This window comes from Balaenoptera acutorostrata, chromosome 2 (genome assembly GCF_949987535.1).
Source record: "Balaenoptera acutorostrata chromosome 2, mBalAcu1.1, whole genome shotgun sequence".
Taxonomy (NCBI): Eukaryota; Metazoa; Chordata; class Mammalia; order Artiodactyla; family Balaenopteridae; genus Balaenoptera; species Balaenoptera acutorostrata.
In genome coordinates, this window is record NC_080065.1 from 175,035,287 (window position 1) to 175,056,790 (window position 21,504).

Consider the following 21,504-nt stretch of genomic DNA (forward strand, 5'->3'; position numbering starts at 1 on the left):
GAAGTGGTATCTCACTGTAGCTTTGATTTCCATTTACCTAATTACTAGTGATGTCGAGCATCTTTTCACGTACTTACTGGACATTTGTATATCTTTTTTGGAGAGATGTCTATTCAAATCCTTTACCCATTTTGTTTTGTTTTAATGGACTTTGGTTTTAGAGAAGTTTTAGGTTCACAGCAAAATTGAGAAGAAGATATTCAGAGTTTTCCCTTACATCTCCTGCCCCACTAATGCACAGCCTCCCCAGATATCAACATCCCCCACCAGAGTGGCACATTTATCACAGGTCAATGAACCTACATTGACCCATCATCAGCCAGAGTCCATAGTTTAATTAGAACTTGCTCTTCATGTTGTACATTCTATGGGTTTGGACAAATGTGTAACGATGCAGAGCCATCGTTATAGTATCATACAGAGTAGTTTCACTGCCCTAAAAATCCTCTGTGTTTCACCTATTCATCCCTCCCTCCCCCCAACATTTGCCCATTTTGTTCTTGGGTTATTTGTCTTTTTGTTGTAAACTTCTAATAGTTCTTTATATAGCTTGGACACTAGTCCCTTACCAGTTATATGATTTGCAAATATTGTCTCTATTTCATGGGCACATACAGGTTTTTGTGTGCACATAGGTTTTCATTTCCCCTGGACAAATACCCAGGAGTGGGATTGCTGAGTCATGTGTAAGTGTATGTTTAACTTTATAAAAAACTGCCAACCCATTTTCCATAGTGGCTGTACCATTTTGCATCACACCCGCAATGTATAAGAGTTCCAGTTGCTCCACATCTTTGTCAACACTTGGTATTGTCAGGTTTTTTTCCCCAAAAAATCATCTTCAGGGGGGTCTTTAAAGCTTGATCATAGTCATATTTTACAAGATGGCTTCACACGCTGGGGCAAAGTATGGAAGTTGAGGCAGGGGCCAGAGGAGTCTTGTGGGAGGAACTGCAATGGTCCAGGCCAGGGAGAGTGGGGATGAGGGAAGGGAAAGACTCAAGAGTGATTCAGGGGGCCTGGGGTGTGGGGCTGGAACCGGCTGAGCAGGAGAGGAAAGTGGAAGGAGGCCAGATCCAGAGTGAGAAGGGCAGGGAGTGCCAGGCTGGGAACTTTCAACTCCCAGATTTTCTGCCCAAGAGGATTCTGAGTCTTAATAAGGTTGGGAGCTGCTACATTGTATTTACCCCTTGAGGATGCATGGGGCACATTAACATATTAAAGCCTCTGACAAGTCCTGCAATAAAGAACTCTGACGTTATTTAACCCAAACGTAGACATTGGGTTGCTTTCCTCAAGCCATAACATCATCCTCACCATCACCTCCAATGCAGACCTCATCTAGCTTGTTTACCATTATGTGCCTAGAACTTGCTTGTATCCAGTGGTCAAATACTTTTTGGGGGGTTGTATTAATGATCTCATTAGATCTTCAGAACAACTCTATGGGGTAGTACTAATATAATTTCCATCTTACAAAGAAGGCTCAGAGAGGCCAGATGACTTGCCGAAGGCCACACAACTAGTGGGTAAGGAGCTGGAATTTGACCTGGGGTGTGCTGGCAGCCTCTGCACCACCCTGCCCATCTCTCAAAGGTGCCCCATACCCCCGGTCTCACCTGGTGGTGGCAGGTGTGCTCTCCCCACTGAGGGCTACCCTGTGACCTCCCAAAGCCCTTCTCCTTGCTCTGGTGGCCGTGGACATACTCAGGCTGTTGCCCAGAGAGCTCGGCTGTAACTTGAGTCTCACTCAGGCTGGGGGTGATGAGGAGGGTGGGCAGGTGACAACCAGGGCAGGGAGATTTGCCCAGACACTGGTACGCAGCAGCCTGCCGACCGGTGTGGCCCCGAGGAGTTTGGGGGCTTTGGGAGCTTGTTCCAGAGTCCTGGCAGTGGTCTTCACCATGGGCAACAAGCAAACAGTCTTTACTCATGAGCAGCTGGAAGCATATCAGGTAGGGGTGATGGGCCGGGCCCTCGGTGGGTGTGGCAGCCTTGGTTTCCTGGCCCAAGAAATGGGGACAGCATCCCTTTGCCCTGGGTGTGCAGTCAGCAAGCGTTCTGGGGCGGTTCTGTGTGTGGCTTCGGGCAGCGATGGGCGTGGGCTTATGGGAGAGGAAGGAGGCGCCCCCCCCAGGCAGGGTCTGAGTCAAGCCAACATCTCTCTCCACAGGACTGCACCTTCTTCACGAGGAAGGAAATCATGAGGTCAGTTGAGGGAGGAGGGAGGAAGAGCTGGAAACTTTCTATACGTTGCTTGATTTGCAATTTGACCACACTCAATGCTTCATAAGGGTTAAAGCACTAATGGGGGGATTGCGTGCATGGTCGGTGGATGCATGCAGAGACGGGAAGGCTGAGAAGTCACATCTGGTCCTGTTGTCATGTCTCTAGGCTGACAAGCTTGGGCTTTCTCCCAGCGGTGGCGGGGAGCCATAGAGAGTGTGTGAGCATGGGAGATGCAGATCAGCACGTTAGAAAGATCCCCCTGAGGCCAGTGTGAAGAGGCTGCGAGGCTAGGGGCAGAGTCTAGAGCCAGTTCTGGGCTGTGGGGTTGACATCAATGTTAGAGAGTGAGAAGGTGGTCCCCGGCTGCTGCAGGTCCCTGGTGTGAGCGCGACAGGCATAGATGGGTATTCTACATCATCACTCATCCCATGGAGCTGTTATCCAGAGGCCCCAACCCATGAACTTGGAGCTGTGAAACCGAAGCTGGCTGGGGTTTGGCTGCAGAGTGATCGGGGCCAAGGCCCCAACTGTGTGGGCACAGGACATCCATTATTGATGGACACACCTTTCACCAATGAGCCCCATTGTCTGGGTGAGGACAGCTTGCAAGGTCACCCTGGTCATCACGATTGGATTACTGATGGGGAAACTGAGGCTCAGACAGGGGAGGTTGACCCCAGGCCCCTGGGTAGATGGGTAGAGCCCCAAGGAGTTCGAGACTAACATTTTGTCTGCCTCAAGCTTCTCGCTTGTCAGACAGACCTACTGAGGGGAAAGGGGGTTGAGGGGAAGAGGGACTTACTCAAGGCCATACAGAAGCCCAAACCCAAGCCCAGGCTATTCTCTGAAGGAAGCCAGGACTGAAGTTCCAGATACCTCCTCCTCGAGTTCCTAGCCATCATGTGGCCGAGGGGCTCCTGTCCCCCTCAGAGACAGTCCCTAGCAACTTGGGGACCTCTGACTCATCAAGGATGGTCTCTACAAGGCTACTGCTCAGCATGCTTCAATGATGGTATGGTGTCACCAGGTGAGGGCATTAGGGTGGAGAGCTGGCTCTACCATCTAGGTAGTGTGTACAGCATTTGGTGTTTTGCAAAATGTCTTTCATTTACCCTTTTGAAAAACCTGAATATTAGATTTTTGTGTTTGCTCTGCCCCATTGAGAGAACCCTGCCCCCCATTATGAAGGCAGAGAAGGAAAGTGTGAGGATGTGGGCCTTTAGAGGCCTTGCCAACGATGTGATAATGTCCAGAGATACATAGATTGGCTCGGATTCTCTGAACGTTAAGTGTGAATGCTATTTCTCTCCTAGCACGGAGCAATGCTGTTTAATTTTTTGTTCATTCATCTGCTTACTTCTTATTGCCTTTCTCTCTGAGGAGACCCAAGGGCATTGACAGTGTCTGTTTTGTTCACCATCCATCTCTGTGCCTGGCACATAGTAGGTACTCCGTAAATACTTGTTGAATGAATGAATGAATGAATGAATGAAAATTTATCACAGTGCCTGGCACACTGTAGGCATTCAATAAATACTTGTTGAAAGAGGGAATGAATGAATGACCTTGCCTTAAACACTCTCCCTTTGTCAACCCCATCTGCTTGGTAAGCTCCTACTCATGCTTCAAAGCGCAGCATCAATGCCCCCTTCTCCAGGAAGAATTTCCTCCTCCCTGGCTTGCTTCCCGCACTCTAGTTTTCCCTAGCTCTGGAGTCCTCTCTTTACCTTGGCCTTGTCCCCAGGGTGATAGAGGCACCTGTGTCTGGCTTTGTGTGTGTGAGGCTTGGGCCCAGGGCTAATGGCTCTTGGGGACTCAGCATCTTTCAGTGTAGAGTAAGCAGCTGCAAGAGTGAGAGAGTAGGGACAAGGCCACACACACTCATCTCCCAGACCTTCTCGTTGTTTCTGTCCCCACACCAGGCTCTTCTATCGCTACCAGGACCTTGCCCCCCAGCTTGTCCCTCTCGACTATACCAGCTACCCTCATGTGAAGGTTCCCTACGAGCTCATTGGCAGCATGCCTGAGCTGAAGGTATGCCTGGGCCATGGGGCAGGCAGGGAAAAAATAGTAGGGATGTCCCTCGCTGCATTCCTATGAGGTGAGTACTGTGATTATTTCCATTTTACATATGAAGAAACTGAATTTCAGAGAGGTTAAGACACTTGTTCATAATCACACAGCTAGGATATGACATAGACAGGATTTAAACTCTGGGTTGTTGGGAAGATGAGATGAGATAACGCAGGTAAAGGGCTCTGTACAGGGCCTGTGACATGGCAAGTACTCAGGGAACATTAGTTTTTCTTTTCATAGTAGGAGCTATTAAATGTGGGTTCTTCTCAGCTGGATGTTTGACCCATAGTTTGTGACTCTGGAGGGGACTTGTGGGGTGAGGGACTGTGAATAGAGATTATTTTATCACAGGGGACAGAATGGGTTGGATCACATGAACAAAAAATGCAGGGAGAGGCCTAGCATCACATACAGCTGGAACCAGGGTCTCTGAGGATATGCTTGGGAATCTCCCTCCATCTTTCAGCTTCTCCCAGGAAGAGGCTTCAGTCTCAGGCAGCCTGTTCTCTTGAGGTAGTGAAGGGAAACACCAGCTGCCTCAGATTTCCTCCCATAAGCTCTGCAACAAGCAGAAATAAGGTTCCTCCACCCCAACTTTTCAGCAACTCTCCCAGGGCAGCCTCTGATTGGCAAGTTTGAGTCATATGCTCATCCCAGAGGCAATCACGGTTGCCAGGTGAATGGAAATCCCTGACTGGCCTCACCCGGGTCATGTGACTGCCTCTGAAGCTGGAAATGGGGTTAATGACATCCAGACTACTGGGGTGGAGATTGGAGTTGCCTGAAGTCCTCTCCAGGGATCATGGGAGGAAGAGAGTCTTGGTGAGGGGTACTTGGAGGTTCCCAGGAAGGTGGATGTTGAGAGTGAAACCATGCGGAGTCCTCCCCCCAAGGTCCTGGTCAGGGATTGGCTCCCTGCTTCCTGTCTCTAGGACAACCCTTTCCGTCAGAGGATTGCCCAGGTCTTCTCCGAGGATGGGGATGGCCACATGACCTTGGACAACTTCTTGGACATGTTTTCTGTGATGAGTGAAATGGCTCCCCGTGACCTCAAAGCCTACTACGCTTTTAAAATTTATGGTGTGTGCAGGGCCCCAGGGTGGGGAAGCGGGAATGAGACCGGGTCGGGCCAGGGGCTGCCCTGCCATCACAAATGTCTCCCCAAGGGCTCTGAGGCCCTGCGTGGCCCTGTCCGTCACCTCACCCTGGTACCTCCCTACCCCATCCGTTTACTGACTCCATTCCAGCTACAATGGCCTGGCTCTTTCCCCAACACACCAAACTCTTTCTGCCTCTAGGTCTTTGCCTCTGTTGTGCCCTTGTCTAGAATACATTTCCCCTGGCTCCTTCTTACCTTGAAATTTTGGTGAAAAGTAACCCCTGCCCCCGAGTTACTCTCCATGCCACAGCCTATTTCTCTCCTTGCGTGGAGCAATGCTGCTTAATTTCTTGTTCATTCATCTGTTCACTCCTTACTGACTTTCTCTCTGAGGAGACACAAGGGCAGTGACAGTGTCTTTTTGGTTCGCCATCTGTCTCTGTGCCTGGCACATAGTAGGTACTCAGTAAATACTTGCTGAATGAATGAATGAATGAAAATTTATCACAGTGCCTGGCACACAGTAGGCACTCAATAAATACTTGTTGAAAGAGGGAATGAATAACAATTATCACACGCCTGACACGTAGTAGGTGCTCAATAAATACTTGAGTGAATGAATGACCTCCCAGGAGTTCCAGGCCCAATTCCAAAGCAAGATCCAGCTATTACCCTAGGGTCTTGGGTTCCCTCCAGTAGCTCAGTTTCCTCCTCTGTAAGACAGGGACAAGATGTGCCCATGACTGGCCCAGCCTGCCTGCCCCTGTGTCCCCTCACCACCACATCCCCACCTGTTCTGCTGTGCAGACTTTAACAACGACGACTACATCTGTGTGTGGGACCTGGAGCAGACGGTGACCCAGCTAACGCGGGGAGAGCTGAGTGCTGAGGAGGTGAGCCTGGTGTGTGAGAAGGTGCTGGATGAGGCCGATGGGGACCACGACGGGCGACTGTCCCTGGAAGACTTCCAGAACATGATCCTGCGGGCGCCGGACTTCCTCAGGTGACATTCCTCTCCACCCTGCACAATCCGTTCCCATGTATGAGAGAGGCTCTTATGGAACGGGTTCATAGACTCCCTTTGTGAAAATCCCCCTGTTCATTCATTTGTGATCTTGGGGAATTTTCCTGACCTCCCTAGCCTCAGTCCCTGTGTCTTTAAAATGGGGATAATTAGAGACCCTGTGAATACTTCCTCTGGGTAGACACAGCTCTTTGGGTGAGTGGAATAGGGTTGGACTTCAGCCCTCAGTTGCTTGAACATTTTGTATTGAACAGACTGTACAATAGCACTTGGCAGCCCTGGGGTGAATCAGTGCTCCCACTGTAGGGCGGATAGCATGGGTTAAATGAGTTAATACAGGGGGTGGCCCACCACCTGTTTTTGTACCTCCCGTGAGCTAAGAATGGTTTTTACATTTTTAAATGGTTGGGGGAGAAAATAAAAGAATAATCATACTCCATGACACATGAAAGCCATATGAAATTCAAATTTCCGTGTCCATTGCTAGTTTTATTGGCACACAGCCATGCCTGTTTGTGTACATAGTGTCTACGGCTACTTTTGAGCTACGTGGTGGCGCTGAGTCATTGTGAAAAGTTGAAAATATCAACTATTTGGCCCTTTGCAGAGAAAAGTTGAGTGACCTCTGAGCTAGTATATGGAAAGAATTTAGAGCAGTGCCTGGAATACAGTAGGTGCTCAATAACTGTGCTTTATGGTTGCTGTTGTGGCTGTTATCGTTGATGGTATCCTTTCATGACCAGAGGGCCTCCTTCCTCTACCCTGGATAAGCAAGGCTGGTCTCCTGCCACAGAGACATGAATAATGACACCAGGATGAATCCCTTGCTACTAACTGAGCACCTACTGTATGTCCCGCGCTGTACATTTGTCTCTTTTTAGCCCTTATTACAGCACAGTGAAGGAGGGACAGCTATTATCCCCATTTTACAGGGGAGTAAACTGAGGCCCAGAGAGGAGTAGCCACGCACTTAGAGTCTGGGGCAGAGCCAGGATGTAAACTCTGATCCAAAGTGATGTGCTCTCAACCCCTGTGGGGTCAGGAGGGCCACGGCCTGGGGTTTATTGAGGGGGGTCCATCTCCCCCCCGACCCCGCACCGTATCTCCTTGCATGCCTCGGGGACTCCCAGTGGGAGTGCTGGGGAGAAGGACGAAGGAAGGGTACCCTCTGCCTGCTGACAGACTCCTTTTTTCTTTGCACCCAGCACCTTCCACATCCGCATCTGAGGGTACCGCGGAGGAGGAGCCGGGCCAGAGGAAGGCAGGGCGACCCCTCATCTCACTGTAGGATCTGGTCTCCCTGGGCTCCGGGAATAAACACACATCACTGAGTCACAGCTGCTCCGAAAACATGTTTCCCAACTTAAGCCTGGCAGACAAGGGGGAGGCGGCCAAGGATCTAACCTCTGTCCTCACCATGTGATCCTGGGTGTGGCTGCACCCTCTCTGGGCCACAATCTTCCCATTTGTACAAGGAAAGGGGTGACTTCTGGATGTCTCTCCACTGAGAGGGCTGGAAGTGCCTCACTGCGGGTCTCCGTGGGCAGAGGCGAGGTGTGGAGATCAGGCCCGTGCTGTCCCAGCTCAGGGCCTCCCAAGGCCCAACCCTACCCTCGACTGCTCAAGTCGCCTTTTTCCCCCTCAATCCCTGAACTCCTCAAGGGAACTAAAGCTTCACCTCCGCATTGATTCATTAGAACCGCCAGAGGAGGCCTCTGGAGAGGGTGTGGTGGCAGGAATGTCATTCACTGAGGCTGGCACAGTGCTTTACAGTTCATGAAACACCTGCCCTTCTTTCATCACATTGGCTGCCTGTGACATCCCAGCAGGGTTGGCTGAGGAGAACTCACACTTCATTCAGAGGCAACGGGGTGACTTGCCCAAGGCCACCCCTGAAGTCATCTGCAGAGGTGGACTTGAACCCAGGCCCACTTCACTCCAGATCCTAGACCTCTACGTCTTGCAGATTTGGGAAGCCCCATACCCAGCCCACCTATGGTCAGCCTGGGGGCCCATTCCATGTCCCCAGTCAATCCAAGGAGTGGTCATTCCTGCAACAGAGACCAGACCCCCAGGGACCCTCCCAGACACCTCCACTGTGTATCATTTCTAAGGTGCCCACTCCCACCCTAACCCCCATTTATTAAGCACCTACTGTGCTTTGAATTCTGCTGGTTCATCCTGAGAAAGAGGGACTGCTCTTCTCCCCGTTTTCCAGATGAGGAAACAGGCCCAGAGATGCCTAGTGACTCACCAAAGGTCACACAGCCCCACAACCCAAGATTCCCTCCAGAGCCCATCCCCATCCACAGCCCTAGGCTGCCTCTCCCTTTTTAAAGGAAAGGGCCTCTTATGCTTCTCCTAAAGCTGCCGTTGATGTCAGGAGTGCTTACTGTGTGCCAAGCCCTCCACAAGTTTCATCTCCTCCATTTGTACAAGAACCCTGAGAGGAAGGCATGAACGGCCCTGTTACAGACAAGGATGTACTCTATGAGTTGTGCCTAGGTTACGTGGGGAAAGGGCTCAGACTGACCTGGCTTCGAATCCTGGTGCTGACACCCCAGCCATGTGACCTTGGCCACACCTCTTCTCCTCTCTGAACCTGGCTCTTCTCCTCTCTGAACCTGGCTCTTCTTTATTTTTTTTAGTTTTAATTTAATTTAATCGTTTTGGCCGCGTCGCGCAGCTTGTGGGATCTTAGTACCCCGACGAGGGATCGAACCCAGGCCCTTGACAATGAGATCACGGAGCCCTAACCACTGGACCGCCAGGGAAATTCCTGTCTCTTCTTTAAAATGTGCAGAATGAGCCTACCTGATGGGCCTGCTCAGAGGCATAAAAGAAATAATGAACATGGAGGGTCTGGTATGAGACCAGGCACAGAGCAGGTGTCCTAGACACCACTGCTGTAACATTATTATTATTATTATTATTACTATTACTAATTATTATTAAAATGACCAGGTCACCCTACTGGCAATGGCAGGACCAGACCCAAGCAATGTCTTTATTACATTCTCCAGGTCCCTGAGGGCTAGTGGGTCATGGCAGAGAGCAAAAGGTCCAGGTGCGAAAGGCCCCCGGCAGAGCGGGTCCCAGAGCCGGGGCGCACCTAGCAGTACCCGGGGGCGAAGGGTGGCGGCGAGCGGTACTCTTCAGGGAGACAGTCCTGTGGTTCTTTCCAGCCCCTTGGCTCCGGTTTGGACGCCTGTGAGGACAGGGCCCTCACGACTGCTTGGTTCCAGTCCCTGACCCTAGAGGTTGTCTCGCTCCAGCTGGTCGACCTCGAGGCTTTCCTGGAGGGCTCGTCTCTGTTTCTCAGAGCTTGGGGCTGTGAGGGGCTTGTGGCCACAAAGGGGTCTACGTAGACGTTATTCTTCCAGGCCGAGTCTCCTGCCCCAGCTCCAGAGCCATGGGTCACCACCAACGGCCTGGGGTCCCAGAGCGATGAGGAGCTCGCAGCCACCAGCTGGGATTTCAGCTGCCGCTGGACCTTCTTGCCCATCTCGGGGAGCATCTTGAGATTCCTCCAGATTTTCTGGCGGGCCTCCTCAAGAGGAGCTTTCGGGGAAGCTTCCTCCGAAGTAGCTTCCTCCGTGGACGCCCCGTCCGGCTCTGCTAACGGCTTCCTTTCTTTTCGCCGATGGAGCAGGACTGGGTCTGTGAAGGTCTGAAACCGGGAGCAGGTGAGACCTGGGGCCACCCCGCCTACCACAGCTCTGAATCTGCCCCAGAAATTGGGATCTGGGTTCCACCCAGACATCCTGGGGCCAAGAAAGTCCCAATGAAAACCCCCCAACCTGATCCCACGCCCCACCCTTCCTGTCTCAGTAAAGGGCTTCACTGTCTCCCTCAGTGGTTGGCAAACTTTTTCTGTAAGGGGTCAGAGAGGAAATGTTTTCAGCTTTGCAGGTCAGTCTATGTTTCATTACTCACCTCTGCTGTTGTAGGGCCAAAGCAGCCAGAGATCATACGTCAGTGAGCGAGCGTGCCTGTGTCCCCATAATACTTTATGGACACGGAAATGTGGGTTTCATCTGATTTTCAAGGGTCATGAAATACTATTTTTCTTTTGATTTCTTTCAGCCATTCAAAAACATAAAAGTCATGCTTAGCTCACGGGCCATACAGAAGGAGGCAGTGGGCCAGATGTGGCCCTTGGGCAGTAGTTTGCCAACCCCTGATCTACCAGGTTGTTCAGGCCCCAAACTTGGGTGTCATTTGTGGCAGATGCTGTCAATGCCCCATCCACATCCCTTTGTCCTGAGCATTTTGGTGCCCCCAGCTCCACTCCCAATACGCCAGCAGTGGGGACTCTGCCTTGGGGACTTCTTTGGCCACTTTGCAGACCAGAGGTACCAGAGAATTAAAACCTCCCAGAGACAGCACTTGACTAATGACTGATGGAAGGGAGGATCAGTACCACAGCTCCTTGCCCCTAAGGTGGGGTAACTGAAGTGCGTGTTCCACAGGGTCCACAGGGGTAACCTGCTCACTACAGCACCCTCCTTTGGTGGCCCTCTCTCTCCTGACCCACTTTCCTGCTCCCCTCATGGTACCTCCTGGGATCACTTCCCAAATAATGGATGACCGGGGGACTCAAATCATGACAATGACCCTCTTCCCCTCACCCTCCGCCTCCAAGCCATCAGCAAGATCCACCCTTAGGGCTCCCTTTCTAGTTTCTCCCACGTGGATACTGTCCCTGCCTCCTTCCCGCCCCCAGACAGCCCCTTCTGCAGCCGGCAGCCACAGGGAACACCATCAATCCCACCATGCTCAAGCTCTCTCATGGCTCCCCAGCACACCTGGAATAGATCCCAGCTCCTCACCCTGGCCCCAAGACCCTGCATGACTGACCCCTGCCGACTCTGGCCCCTCACCTCCCAACAATCTCCCTTTTGCTCACTCCACTCTGTCCACACATTGGCTTTTGTTGTTCTCCTGTTTTTCACGCTGAGCCTCAGGACATTTGCATGTGCTGTTTCCACTGTCTGGAATGCCCTCCCTGCATCTCTGTGTGTGGTTGGCTCCTCTTCATCCTGAATGTCCCAGCTCTATGCCACCTACTCCAGGAAGCCTTCCCTGACTGTTCCCCCACCCTCACCTGCAAACCCACTGACGTGCCAGGTCCTCTCTGAGGGACAGGAGAAGCAGTGGTGAACAAGCCAGATTCCCAGGCCTCCCAAAGCTCACAGTCTGATGGGAGAGGCAGGCAGGAAACATGAAAACTCATAAATAAACAAGACTTTTCAAATCTTACAGACTGCTCTGCTGCAAATAAACAGGATGATGTGATGGAGAAGGCAGAGGGGCTACTTTAGGTCTGGAGACTGGGGAGAGAGATACTTGAAGAAGAAGTGATGAAAGAAGCCAGGCATGGGAAATCTGGGGGCAGAGCACACAGCACACGCAAAGGCCCTGAGGTTAGCTTGATGTGTCAGAACAGCAGAAGGGTTGGCAGAGGGGCTGAAGTTGGGCTGGTGATGCGTAGCGGGACCTGAGATCATAGTTGGGATTTTAATCTCAGTGCCTTGGGAAATCACTGAAAAGTTTTTTGTTTGTTTGTCTGTTTTTGTTTTTTGGGGTTTTTTTTTTTTTGCCACACCCCACGTGGCATGTGGGATTCTTGTTCCCTGACCAGGGATCAAACCCGCGCCCCGTGCATTGGAAGTACAGAGTCTTGACCACCGGACTGCCAGGGAAGTCTCCCTGAAAAGTTTTAAGCTTGGAGCTATGGGATCTAATCTTCATTCTAGAAAGTCTCCTCTGGCAGCTGTTGGCCACCTCTGCTCCTGCATCCCCCTGCCCCACCTCCCACCTTCCAGATTGAAGGTGCCAGTTTTCTGTCACATACCTCCTCAAGTGGGGCCATGGGACAAGAGGCGGGATTCTGATGTTTGCTGAGGCCAAGAGCAGAGCTGGTGGCTTCCTCAGCCAATGCGTTGGAGAAAAGGAAGAGATCCGTATAATCCGCATTTGCTGGATCCTTCTGCGGGGCAGAGGGGACATGCAGCTTAGTCCCAAGGAGGGTACAGGGATGGGGCTGTGGTCCCAGATCCTGGAAATGGGGGCTCAGAGGTTGCCCCATCCACAAACCTTGTAAGGAAGAATGCCCCTCCCGCAGCAGCTACTGAGGGCTAGGCCCTGCCCTCTGGGCCTTATAAGGAATATGCCACACTCACAGCCCCTTCTGAGGGCCTAGGCCATGCCCATCAATCCTTATTAGGAGATATGCCCGTCCCACAGCAGCTTGTGAGGGCTGGGCCCCACCCACTGAGTCTTATAAGGAAATATGCTATTCCTGTAGATCAGCCAAGGTTATACCTGGCACATGAATTCCTGAAAAAAATCAGCCTGTGGGCCAGGGAACAAGGACCAGGAGGGGCGGGGCCACAAGGGAAACGGGGACCGCAAGAATGACAGAATCACAAGAGGCTGAGGGGGCTGAGGGAGCAAAAGAGTCTGGGGGGCTTAGCCCTTGGGAGGGCGCTATGGCCCTTGGGGGTCCCAACCCTCACCTGCTGGCTGGGCTGCATCAGCAGATCCCCGTGTGGCCGCAACGGCTGCTGCTGATGGAAGGTGACCAAGGCATGTAGAGAGGCATGGGCTCTCTCTTCCCCAGGGATAATGAAGCTCCCATCGTCCAAAAGTTTCACCATGAAGTGGCGGCAGCAGTTCTGAGCTCTGCGGAGACACTGCCATCGCATTCCCCATCATTCTGTCCCCACCCCCCCAGCCCTTGACCTGGCAGCATCATGGCTACAGCCCAACTGTCTAGATTCCCTTGTAGGCTCCTCCACTCACCAGCCATGTGACACTTGGCAGGTGACTGCACTGTGCCTCAGTTTCCCCCTTTATAACATGGGGCTACTAAGGCTGACCTCAGGACTTCTTGTGAAGATGGAACAAGCTACTGCAGGTAAAAGCTTAGCTCCGTGCCTGGCAAGGGGTAAATGATCAATAGAAATGACAACAATGAAAACTGGTACAGGTACCCAATAAATGCTCCATTATTAATGAACGGATGCATTTATTAATGGCCCACTACGTGCTTACTACGTCTCATTTAATCCTCCCATCGTGACTCTGAATTAATTTTAGCATTCTTATGTTAGAGATGAGGACTTTGAGGGAGGCACAGAAAGGGTGAGTAACTTGTCCAAGATCACACAGCATCTTAAGTGGCAGAGCCAAGCCTTGGACTGTGTGACTAAAGGCCTAAGCTTTTCCCTCTATGGGTAACTCTGTAATAGGTCCATTAAAAAAATTTCTTTGGCCTGGAATCCTTTTGACAAGTAGTTTGTGCTGCCGAATCCTCTAACTGAGATGCTGGATCAGGCATTGAGAACTTAAGGAGCTGGGCTGCCCTGGTTTCCCCTAACATGTCCCCCTGAGTGAAGTCAGGGAGTTGACATTTAAATGGTGGGGGAGAGGGGTAGTAAGGGGAAATGCAGCTGCCACTCTTGGGTCCCCAGCAGTTCCTGTTCTCAAACACACAGTCTCAGTTACCGCCAGGCCCAAGTCTGCTGGTTACAGCCAGACCTGCAGCTGCCAACTCTTCAGTTAGATCTGGCCAGACCCTCGCACTGGTTGCTCACTGAGAAGTTGTTGTATGAAGCACCACTTGCTCCTCCAAGGAAGCCCCAGAGCCCTCCTGTCTCTGCCCTGGTCCCTAGCCCAGGCCTTACTTGTAAGAGAGCGTGTAGCCCACGTGGCTGTGACTGACCCTGATGAGGAAGGATCCCAGTGGCTGTGACTCCAGCAATTTCTCGGCATCCCTGGAAGGGCAAATACAGGAGAGAGATGGCTGAGCATACTGGCCAGACATCCGGTATACCAGTCATCCCAGTACTGGTGGCCCCTGAGCCAGAGAGGCCTGTACTTTTCTGTTTTCTAAGTGAACAAACAGCCTAAAACTCCTTCTTTTCTTGGTTATTTCAGACCTTGGGATATTCAGGGACAGGGGTGTTCTCCCAGAGGTGGCAGGAAGCCTCTGATGACCTTGACCACCTCTCAGAGCCCCTGCTTGCCTTCCCAATGCCTGGAAGGCACCCCCCCAGAGGCACCTTTGGGTAGATCAAGGTGTCACAGGTAATAAAGCAGGAGCTGCTCTTAGATGCATTTGATTTTAAAATCCAGCACTGCTTTTCAGTAGCTGTGTGACCCCTGGTGAGGGTCAGTCCCTTTCTCACCTTCAGCTTCCTTAAGGCGAAAGTAAACTCTTACTCTCAGGGCCCCACTTGAGGACAGATGACGTGCATGCAGCGTGAGTGTGGGAACTGCCAGCTGGTAAGAACACACAAAGATGTTCACTACAGTAACTCCCCTACATACAAACCTTCAAGATGCGAACTTTCAAAGATGTGAACGTATTATAAACCTCTTAACAGTACAGTACTGTTGGGTTGGCCAATAGTACTGTTTGGGTTGGCCAAAAAGTTCGTTCAGGTTTTCCATAACATCTTACGGAAAAACCCGAACGTACTTTTTGGCCAACCCAGTACATAGCCAATTGTGTTAGCTGGGTACCTAGGCTAACTTTGTTGGACTTACAAACAAATTGGACTTCCGAACACGCTATCAGAATGGAACTCACTCGTATGTAGGGGACTTAGTGTATTATTGTTACTATTATCCCGGGTTCACAAAGAGTAATGTGGCCTTCTAGGAGACAGAATGGGGATTTTGGACCCGAGCTGTCTAATACAGAGGCCACTGGCCATGTGTGGCTGCTGAGCCCTTGAAACGTGACTGGTGGGAATCGAGATGTGCTTTTAGCATATAATACGTGCTGGATTTTGAGGACTTAGTGCCGATTACATGTTGAAATGAGAATATCTTGGATATACTGGGTTAAATAAAAAATATGATAAAAATTAATTCCACCTGTTTCTTTTCACTTCTTTTAACAAAGCTACTAAAAAGATTTAAAATTGCAATGTGTGGCTCACATTGTATTTCTTTTGGTGCACCCCAGAACTCAGACACCATGCCCAGTTCCTCCTCTCTGTGGCTTTCACAGTTTCTTCAACTTCCTGCATGCAGAATGTGGCAATAAATGTTCTTCTAGCCATTTATTTAGAGCCAGCCCCTAGGGGTGACTAGGTGGATTTGTTCATGTCCTCAGAGCTCAGTCTGATGTAGGAAGTGCATGTTGGGACTGAGAGCAGCTGTTTGGGGCACTGTGTTAAGAAAGATTCTGAGGCTGCATTCCGCCATCATTGACTGGTGAGGTTGCATCCCCACCTGGGTGAGGTGGGGGGCGGGGGCCTGTCAGGTCCCTGGCAGTACTGGTCTGGTGGCCACTTGTATAGAGAAAGCTGAGGACCCGTAGCTTGCTCAAGGTCACGTCGTGAGTCCATGGAGGAGGCAGGATTCAAGTCTGGGACTCCAGAGCTCTTTTCACCCACCCTCTTAACACACTTAGCTGAGCTGAGCCCAGAATTCTGCAGTAAAAGCCTGCCTAGAGTCGGGGCAGACAAGGGAAGAGGGTGAAGGGCAGGGTGGAAGGTGTGGGTGTGTCCTTACTCTCTCGAGATGGCACCATGGAACCACTCAGGGACCCCTCCACAGGTCAGCTGGTCCACCTGAGTCTGCACGAACCAGTCCAGTCTTGGAGGCAGTGGTGGGGGCAGCTTTCTGGCCTCTGTCATGGCGTCCAGGGGTGAGGGGTGACCTGGGAATGGGAGGGAGGAAAGAGAGTCAAGCCTGGTCCACCTCGCACCTTTGCTCTATTCATGCAGCTCGTGGTGTTTCCTCCTTTAGGAAGTCCTCCAGGCTGGACAGAGCAACAGGATTGACGTTGGCTTGAGTTTCTTGAGCACCTACTATGTGCTGGCACTTTATGCACATTCATTCATCGACTTGTCCCAAAACACCCCCCCCCACCAAGGATTTTTCCTTTTCCTTTTATTCTTATTATGTCATTACTACAAGTATTAGAAAGTCCCTTTTAAAAATATATGTTATTTAAGAACTGAGTTTATTTAAATATTAAGTAAATATCACTGTCCTGGGAGGGACGTGGAGATGGCAAAGTGATAAGTGAATGAATGAAACAGCAGGCACACAGTGGGTGCCATGAAAGGTTGCCATGGTTTCATTAAACACTACAGAGATGTGACCCCAAACAGTTGCTTCTGCCACCATCGTCACCACAAGTGGCGGCTACAGGTGGCACACCTAAAACTTGTCAGGTGCATGGCTAATTCACACTCAATTCTCAGCAGTTTTAAGCTCAGGTACCACAGGACTTTGTGAGCCAAGACAGAGAAAACAGAGCTGGAAAACAGAAAGAAAACAGTAGCAATTTGCAAAACAGTATTAAGTCAGTGAAAAACCAGCAAAAGGGTTGTGCCCTGCTGGGTTGTCCACACATGACCCCTCACTTTTACCCTTAATTCTGTCCCCAAACTGCAGCTCGCCCCTTCTCCTCCCACCCACTGGTCTAACTTTTCAATATCTCAGAAGGTTTTTGTTAGCAAGCTGTTTCCACAGGGAGGGGATGTGTTCATCAACCCAGTCAATACTGACTTTCTCCTGCCAGAAGACAGACACCAAGCACACCCTCTGGGGAAGGACCCAAAGGAATTCTGCAGCAAGTGCAATTAAATAGATCCATTAAGAAATGTTAAATGAAGCAGGGTGACAAATCAGTTGAGCCTAATCAGAGGCAGACCACCTGGGTTCAAACCCCAGCTCCCTCACTTAGCTGCTGTGTGACCTTGAGCAAGTCACTTAACCTCTCTGTGCCTGAATTTTCATCTGCAATTTGGGGCTAATGATGGTAATTACCTGAGAGGGTACAGTTGGCACAGCGGTAAGCACTGTATGTATATAATGAACATTCATGAAACCAGTAGTGACCTAGCATGAGGTAATGTTTACAAGCTTGTTCTTTTTTTCTACCTGGAAGAACTCTTACTTATCCTTCAAAAGTCAGCAAAAACATCCCTCCTCCAGGCAGCTTTCTTGCCTCTTCTCTAAGACAAAGCCCTGGGCATCCCTCTCTGTCCCTCACCTTCCCCACCATTCTGGTCTAGCCTTGCCTCATGGAGCTGGAGTGTCTCTGTCTGGCTCTGTCTCCCCCATATTAGGAGCTCTTGAGGATTGGGTCCAGGGCTAGGTTCTTTTGGATTTTTCTGGGTCCCCAGCATCACCTGGCACTGGGTGGGCACAGAGGAGGGTGCAGGGTTATTGGCTGATGAATGAAGTCATACTGTTTTAAACTTCTGACCCTGGCATTGAGGCCTCCCTCACCTCCTCATCCCCACATCCTTGCTCTACCCAAAACTGATCAAGCTGTCTCTCCTCTCCATGTCTTTGCCCATGCTGTGCCCCTGCCAGGAATGTTCTTTCCCTAATTCCAGCTCTATTTCCCAATGGTCACCTACCAGTGCCCCCAGAAAATTCCTCCTGCCTCTCTGGACCCCGCCAGCCCTGTCCCTCCTTCTGGCCCAGCCTGGCCCCCATGTGCTATCTTCTCAAGGGTGGAGATGAGGCTGAGGCTCTGGGGGCCCCGGTCTCACCCACCATGGGGTGGGCACAGAAATAGGCACGTACCTGGGAGAACCCTGGCGGGGGCCCGAGGCCCTCACTCTGGCTGTGCCGCGGCACCTGCAGGAGCCTGGGTTTCTGTTCAGGGACTGCACGTCAGCGGGGTGGGGCGTTGCCCCAAGTGGTTCCTGTTTCCCTAAGTAGGTGAGCCCTGGGCGGGGACTAGGACACCCCCCCCCCCACTCCTCCCCGCCCCATCTGCAGTCTGACCGAGCTGCTGAGCTGCATGCAGGTGGATAGACACCCTTGCTCCATCCAGACCTCGACAAGCCTTTATTGAGCACCTATTGTGTGCCAGATCCTCAGGGAACAAAAGAGGTGACCCCAAGACAGGCATAGGTCCTGCCCTCCCAGCATCTATAACCTGGTGAGAAACGAAGAGAAGTGAGAAATGATTAATGTCATTGTTTCAAAGTAGACAGCCTGTCAGGAAGGGGGAACTGGAGTTGCAAGAACCCCGCAGAGGGGGGCCTAACTGATCTGGAGGAAAGGGCTTGCTTGGGGGGCAGGTAGGAGTCAAGTTGATTGCCGGGTTGTTGCACAGAAAGAGTGCTCTAGGGGGAGGGAACAGCACGAGCAAAATCCCTGAGGCAGGATTGAGCCTGCACAGGCTGAGGCCTCACTGGGTGCCACAGGGCTACATTATGACTTGCTCTGTAAGAAAACAAACAAAAAAAAGAACACACCCATTTAAAATTATATTTTATAACCGCCTTGATATCAAGACCAATGTACCCTGGGCTGGATTTATTTTATATATTCATTATTATTGTATCCATTTTTTTCTCCTGATTTTTAAACACTAAAACATTTTGGGGGCCCCTACACACATTGTGGGCCCTGAGCATGGGAACCCCTGCCTAACAGATCAGCAAGCCCCAGATGCATGCTGGTTGCCTCACCCGTCCCCGGCACACAGGCAAAACCACTTCCTCCTCCCTTTTCAGAGAGAAACGGCCCAGATCCTTGTGGCTGAGCTGGGGGCCTCCCTGCGGACCTATCACCCTGGTGCAGCTGGTCTAGATAGCCCCCCCATTGCAGGCTCAAGCTGGATGCCATCACCATCCCCTGCTCCTGGGGTTGTTGACGGGGGTTGGGGGTGGTGGTGCTGGCCTTGTCTGGAGCCTGCGGGTCAGTAAGGCTCAAACAGGAGACACATGGAACCTGGTTTCTCACTCACTCACTGTGCGGCTTTGGGTGAGTCACTCAAACTCTTCTGGGCCTGTTTCCTCATCTGTGAAGTGGGCACGAAGATAGCCCTCCTTAGTCACGTGACGACGATTAGGCAAGACAACCTTCAAGCATACAGCATGGGGCTCAGTTAAGAGCAATATTAGGACTCTTCCCTGTGACTTGAGCTGATGCCTTTGTGCCTGGCCGGGGTAGATGCAAGTTTGGCCTCCAGATCTCACAAGCTGGGCTGCCTTGGGCAACTCATTTCACCTCTCTGATCCTCCATGCCTTCCACGGCCCAGTGGACCAGGTCCCAACCTCGAGGAGAGGAGCAATGCTTTGGGCAGGGGATCAGAATTGTCCAAGAGACCCTTGTCACTTAGAAAGTCTGGCCATCGGGGATCTCATTTACATAGAGTTCAGTCTCCAGAAACATGAGGTGTTTCAGTTCACCCCCAGCCCGCACCCCTGAGGCCCCACCACAGAGGGTACCGCCCTGATTACCCTGACCTGCCTGGGGGGGGATGCGGTCTTTCCCAAACTAATGTCCTCCCCTGAGACTGCCACAACAGAATCATCCCCCATCTCTTGGTGGCCACAGTCTTTGAACATGGCCCTCAGAGGAACATTCCAGAAGGGGACCAGCAGGGAGATGGTGGGGCTGGGAGACTCCAAGGCCCCTGCCCCTCTGAAGTCAGCCCCTTACCCTTCCAAAGTCAGGTCTGGGCTTCTCACTGGAGGCCCCAGCTGGTGAGTGGGACATTCACTGGCCCCCATGTGGGGTGGCTCTCGGTGTAGGTGGCCACCGTGGTGTCTCAGCCCAGGGATATGCTGAGGCTGTCGACGTCAGGGGTGGGGAAGCCCTTAGGCTCTGTCAACTCTGGGCTTGATGCAATTTCACAGTTCTCTCATTCTCCAATGCCTCCATTCTATTCATTCATTCCACAAAAACTGACTGAGCCCCAACTGTGGGCACCATGTTAGGTGCTGGGGATGAAGCAGAAGACAAAACAGGCCCTGTCCATGTCATGCTGGAGCTCACACTCCACGGGGAGACTGATGCCACAGAAGTCCACATGCAGGAGAGGCTGGCAGAAGAGGAGACAGCAGGGGCAAAGGCCCTGGGATAGGAACAAACTTGGCACACTTGAGAAGCAGACAATAGGCAAAGTGTCCAAAAGGTGGAGACAACCCAAACGTCCATCAGTGGATAAACACATAAAAGATACGGTCCATCCACACAATGGAATACTATGCAGCCATAAAAAGGGATGAAGCTCATGACTGATCTCTAAAACTTTATGCTGAGTGAAAGAAGCCAGATGCAAAAGGCCACATAGTGTGCGATTCTATTTATATGAAACGTCCAGAACAGGCAAATCCATAGACAGAAAGTAGGTTAGTGGTTGCCAGGGACTGAGGGAGGGAGAATGGGAAGTGACCGCTAATGGGTACTGAGTGATAAAAATGTTCTAAAATTGACTCTGGTGATGGCTGCACAATGCTGTGAATATAGTAAAGACTACTGAATTGCACACTTCCGTGGGTGAATTGTATGGTGTGTGAATTACGTCTCAATAAAGCTGCTATTAGAAAAAGAGCCAGTGTGTCATCTGCCTCGGTACAAGAGGATGGTAGCTGAGGAGCTGCTTCCCCACCTGCCACCCCATCAAAGTCTTTAGACACAAGGAACAGTAACGACTCTCTGAGCAAGAGGTTGGTACAAGCTCGGACTGAGGAGTTCAAGGATGCCATCTGACCTGGTTGGGGGGGGGCACTGGTGGAAATTTGGGGCATTATGGGGCAAATACTTACAGCTCAAAGCTGTAAGCTACTTGGATGACTTGTTCCCCATTAGAGACAAGGTACAAAAAGAGAGGTGAGCTTTTCTCTTGGGGCACAAGACAAATAATGATGCTAACGATAATGGATATGAATATGATGACACAATGTGACAGCAGTTAGCTTGGGATACACCCTCTCGCGGGCTGTTCACAGCCATCCTATGAGGTGGGAGCTATGATGGTGCCCAACTGAGGCTCAGGCCCTGGTTGCGCCGCGGGTCTGAAGCAGGATCATGGGGAGGAGACTTCCTGAGAGGTGAGGTCGGGGGGCTCAGAATGGAGCGCTCAACTTGGCAAAACGGGTGCGGTAGGGACCAAGACGAGAGACACTTGGTGGCATGACGGGGACTGATGTGGACCGAGCGGGTTAAGCCGGGGGTGTGGTGTACGAAGTGGTGCTGCGGGGAGGGACACCTCCTCGTTTTCCTGTGCTGCGTGTGTTTGGGGAAGGGGGCAGGTTGGGAAGCTTATTTTCCCAAGTCAGTCTTTTGATAACGGTG

At 51.4% G+C, this 21,504-nt stretch overlaps 2 protein-coding genes across 3 annotated transcripts; one reads left to right on the forward strand and one right to left on the reverse strand.

The window, feature by feature from the left end:
* Window positions 1-1,904: 1,904 nt before the first annotated feature.
* On the forward strand, window positions 1,905-7,655 carry CIB3 (calcium and integrin binding family member 3). Of its 2 annotated transcripts, XM_007183590.2 has the most exons (6): window positions 1,905-1,955; window positions 2,174-2,208; window positions 4,152-4,263; window positions 5,238-5,385; window positions 6,212-6,407; window positions 7,634-7,655. In XM_007183590.2, the coding sequence occupies exons 1-6, from the start codon at window positions 1,905-1,907 to the stop codon at window positions 7,653-7,655; spliced, it is 564 nt and encodes a 187-aa protein (XP_007183652.1). The 2 variants fall into 2 exon arrangements, with proteins under 2 accessions (XP_007183652.1, XP_007183653.1); XM_007183591.2 differs by lacking the exons at window positions 2,174-2,208; window positions 4,152-4,263.
* Window positions 7,656-9,461: 1,806 nt separating this feature from the next.
* On the reverse strand, window positions 9,462-18,060 carry HSH2D (hematopoietic SH2 domain containing). The gene is made up of 6 exons (XM_007183592.2): window positions 17,994-18,060; window positions 15,960-16,107; window positions 14,120-14,209; window positions 12,950-13,115; window positions 12,286-12,420; window positions 9,462-10,098 (listed from the first exon to the last, which is right to left on the reverse strand). Exons 2-6 carry the CDS (start codon window positions 16,082-16,084, stop codon window positions 9,541-9,543), a joined length of 1,074 nt encoding a protein of 357 aa, XP_007183654.2. The 5' UTR covers window positions 16,085-16,107; window positions 17,994-18,060; the 3' UTR covers window positions 9,462-9,540.
* Between the last annotated feature and the right edge of the window lie 3,444 nt (window positions 18,061-21,504).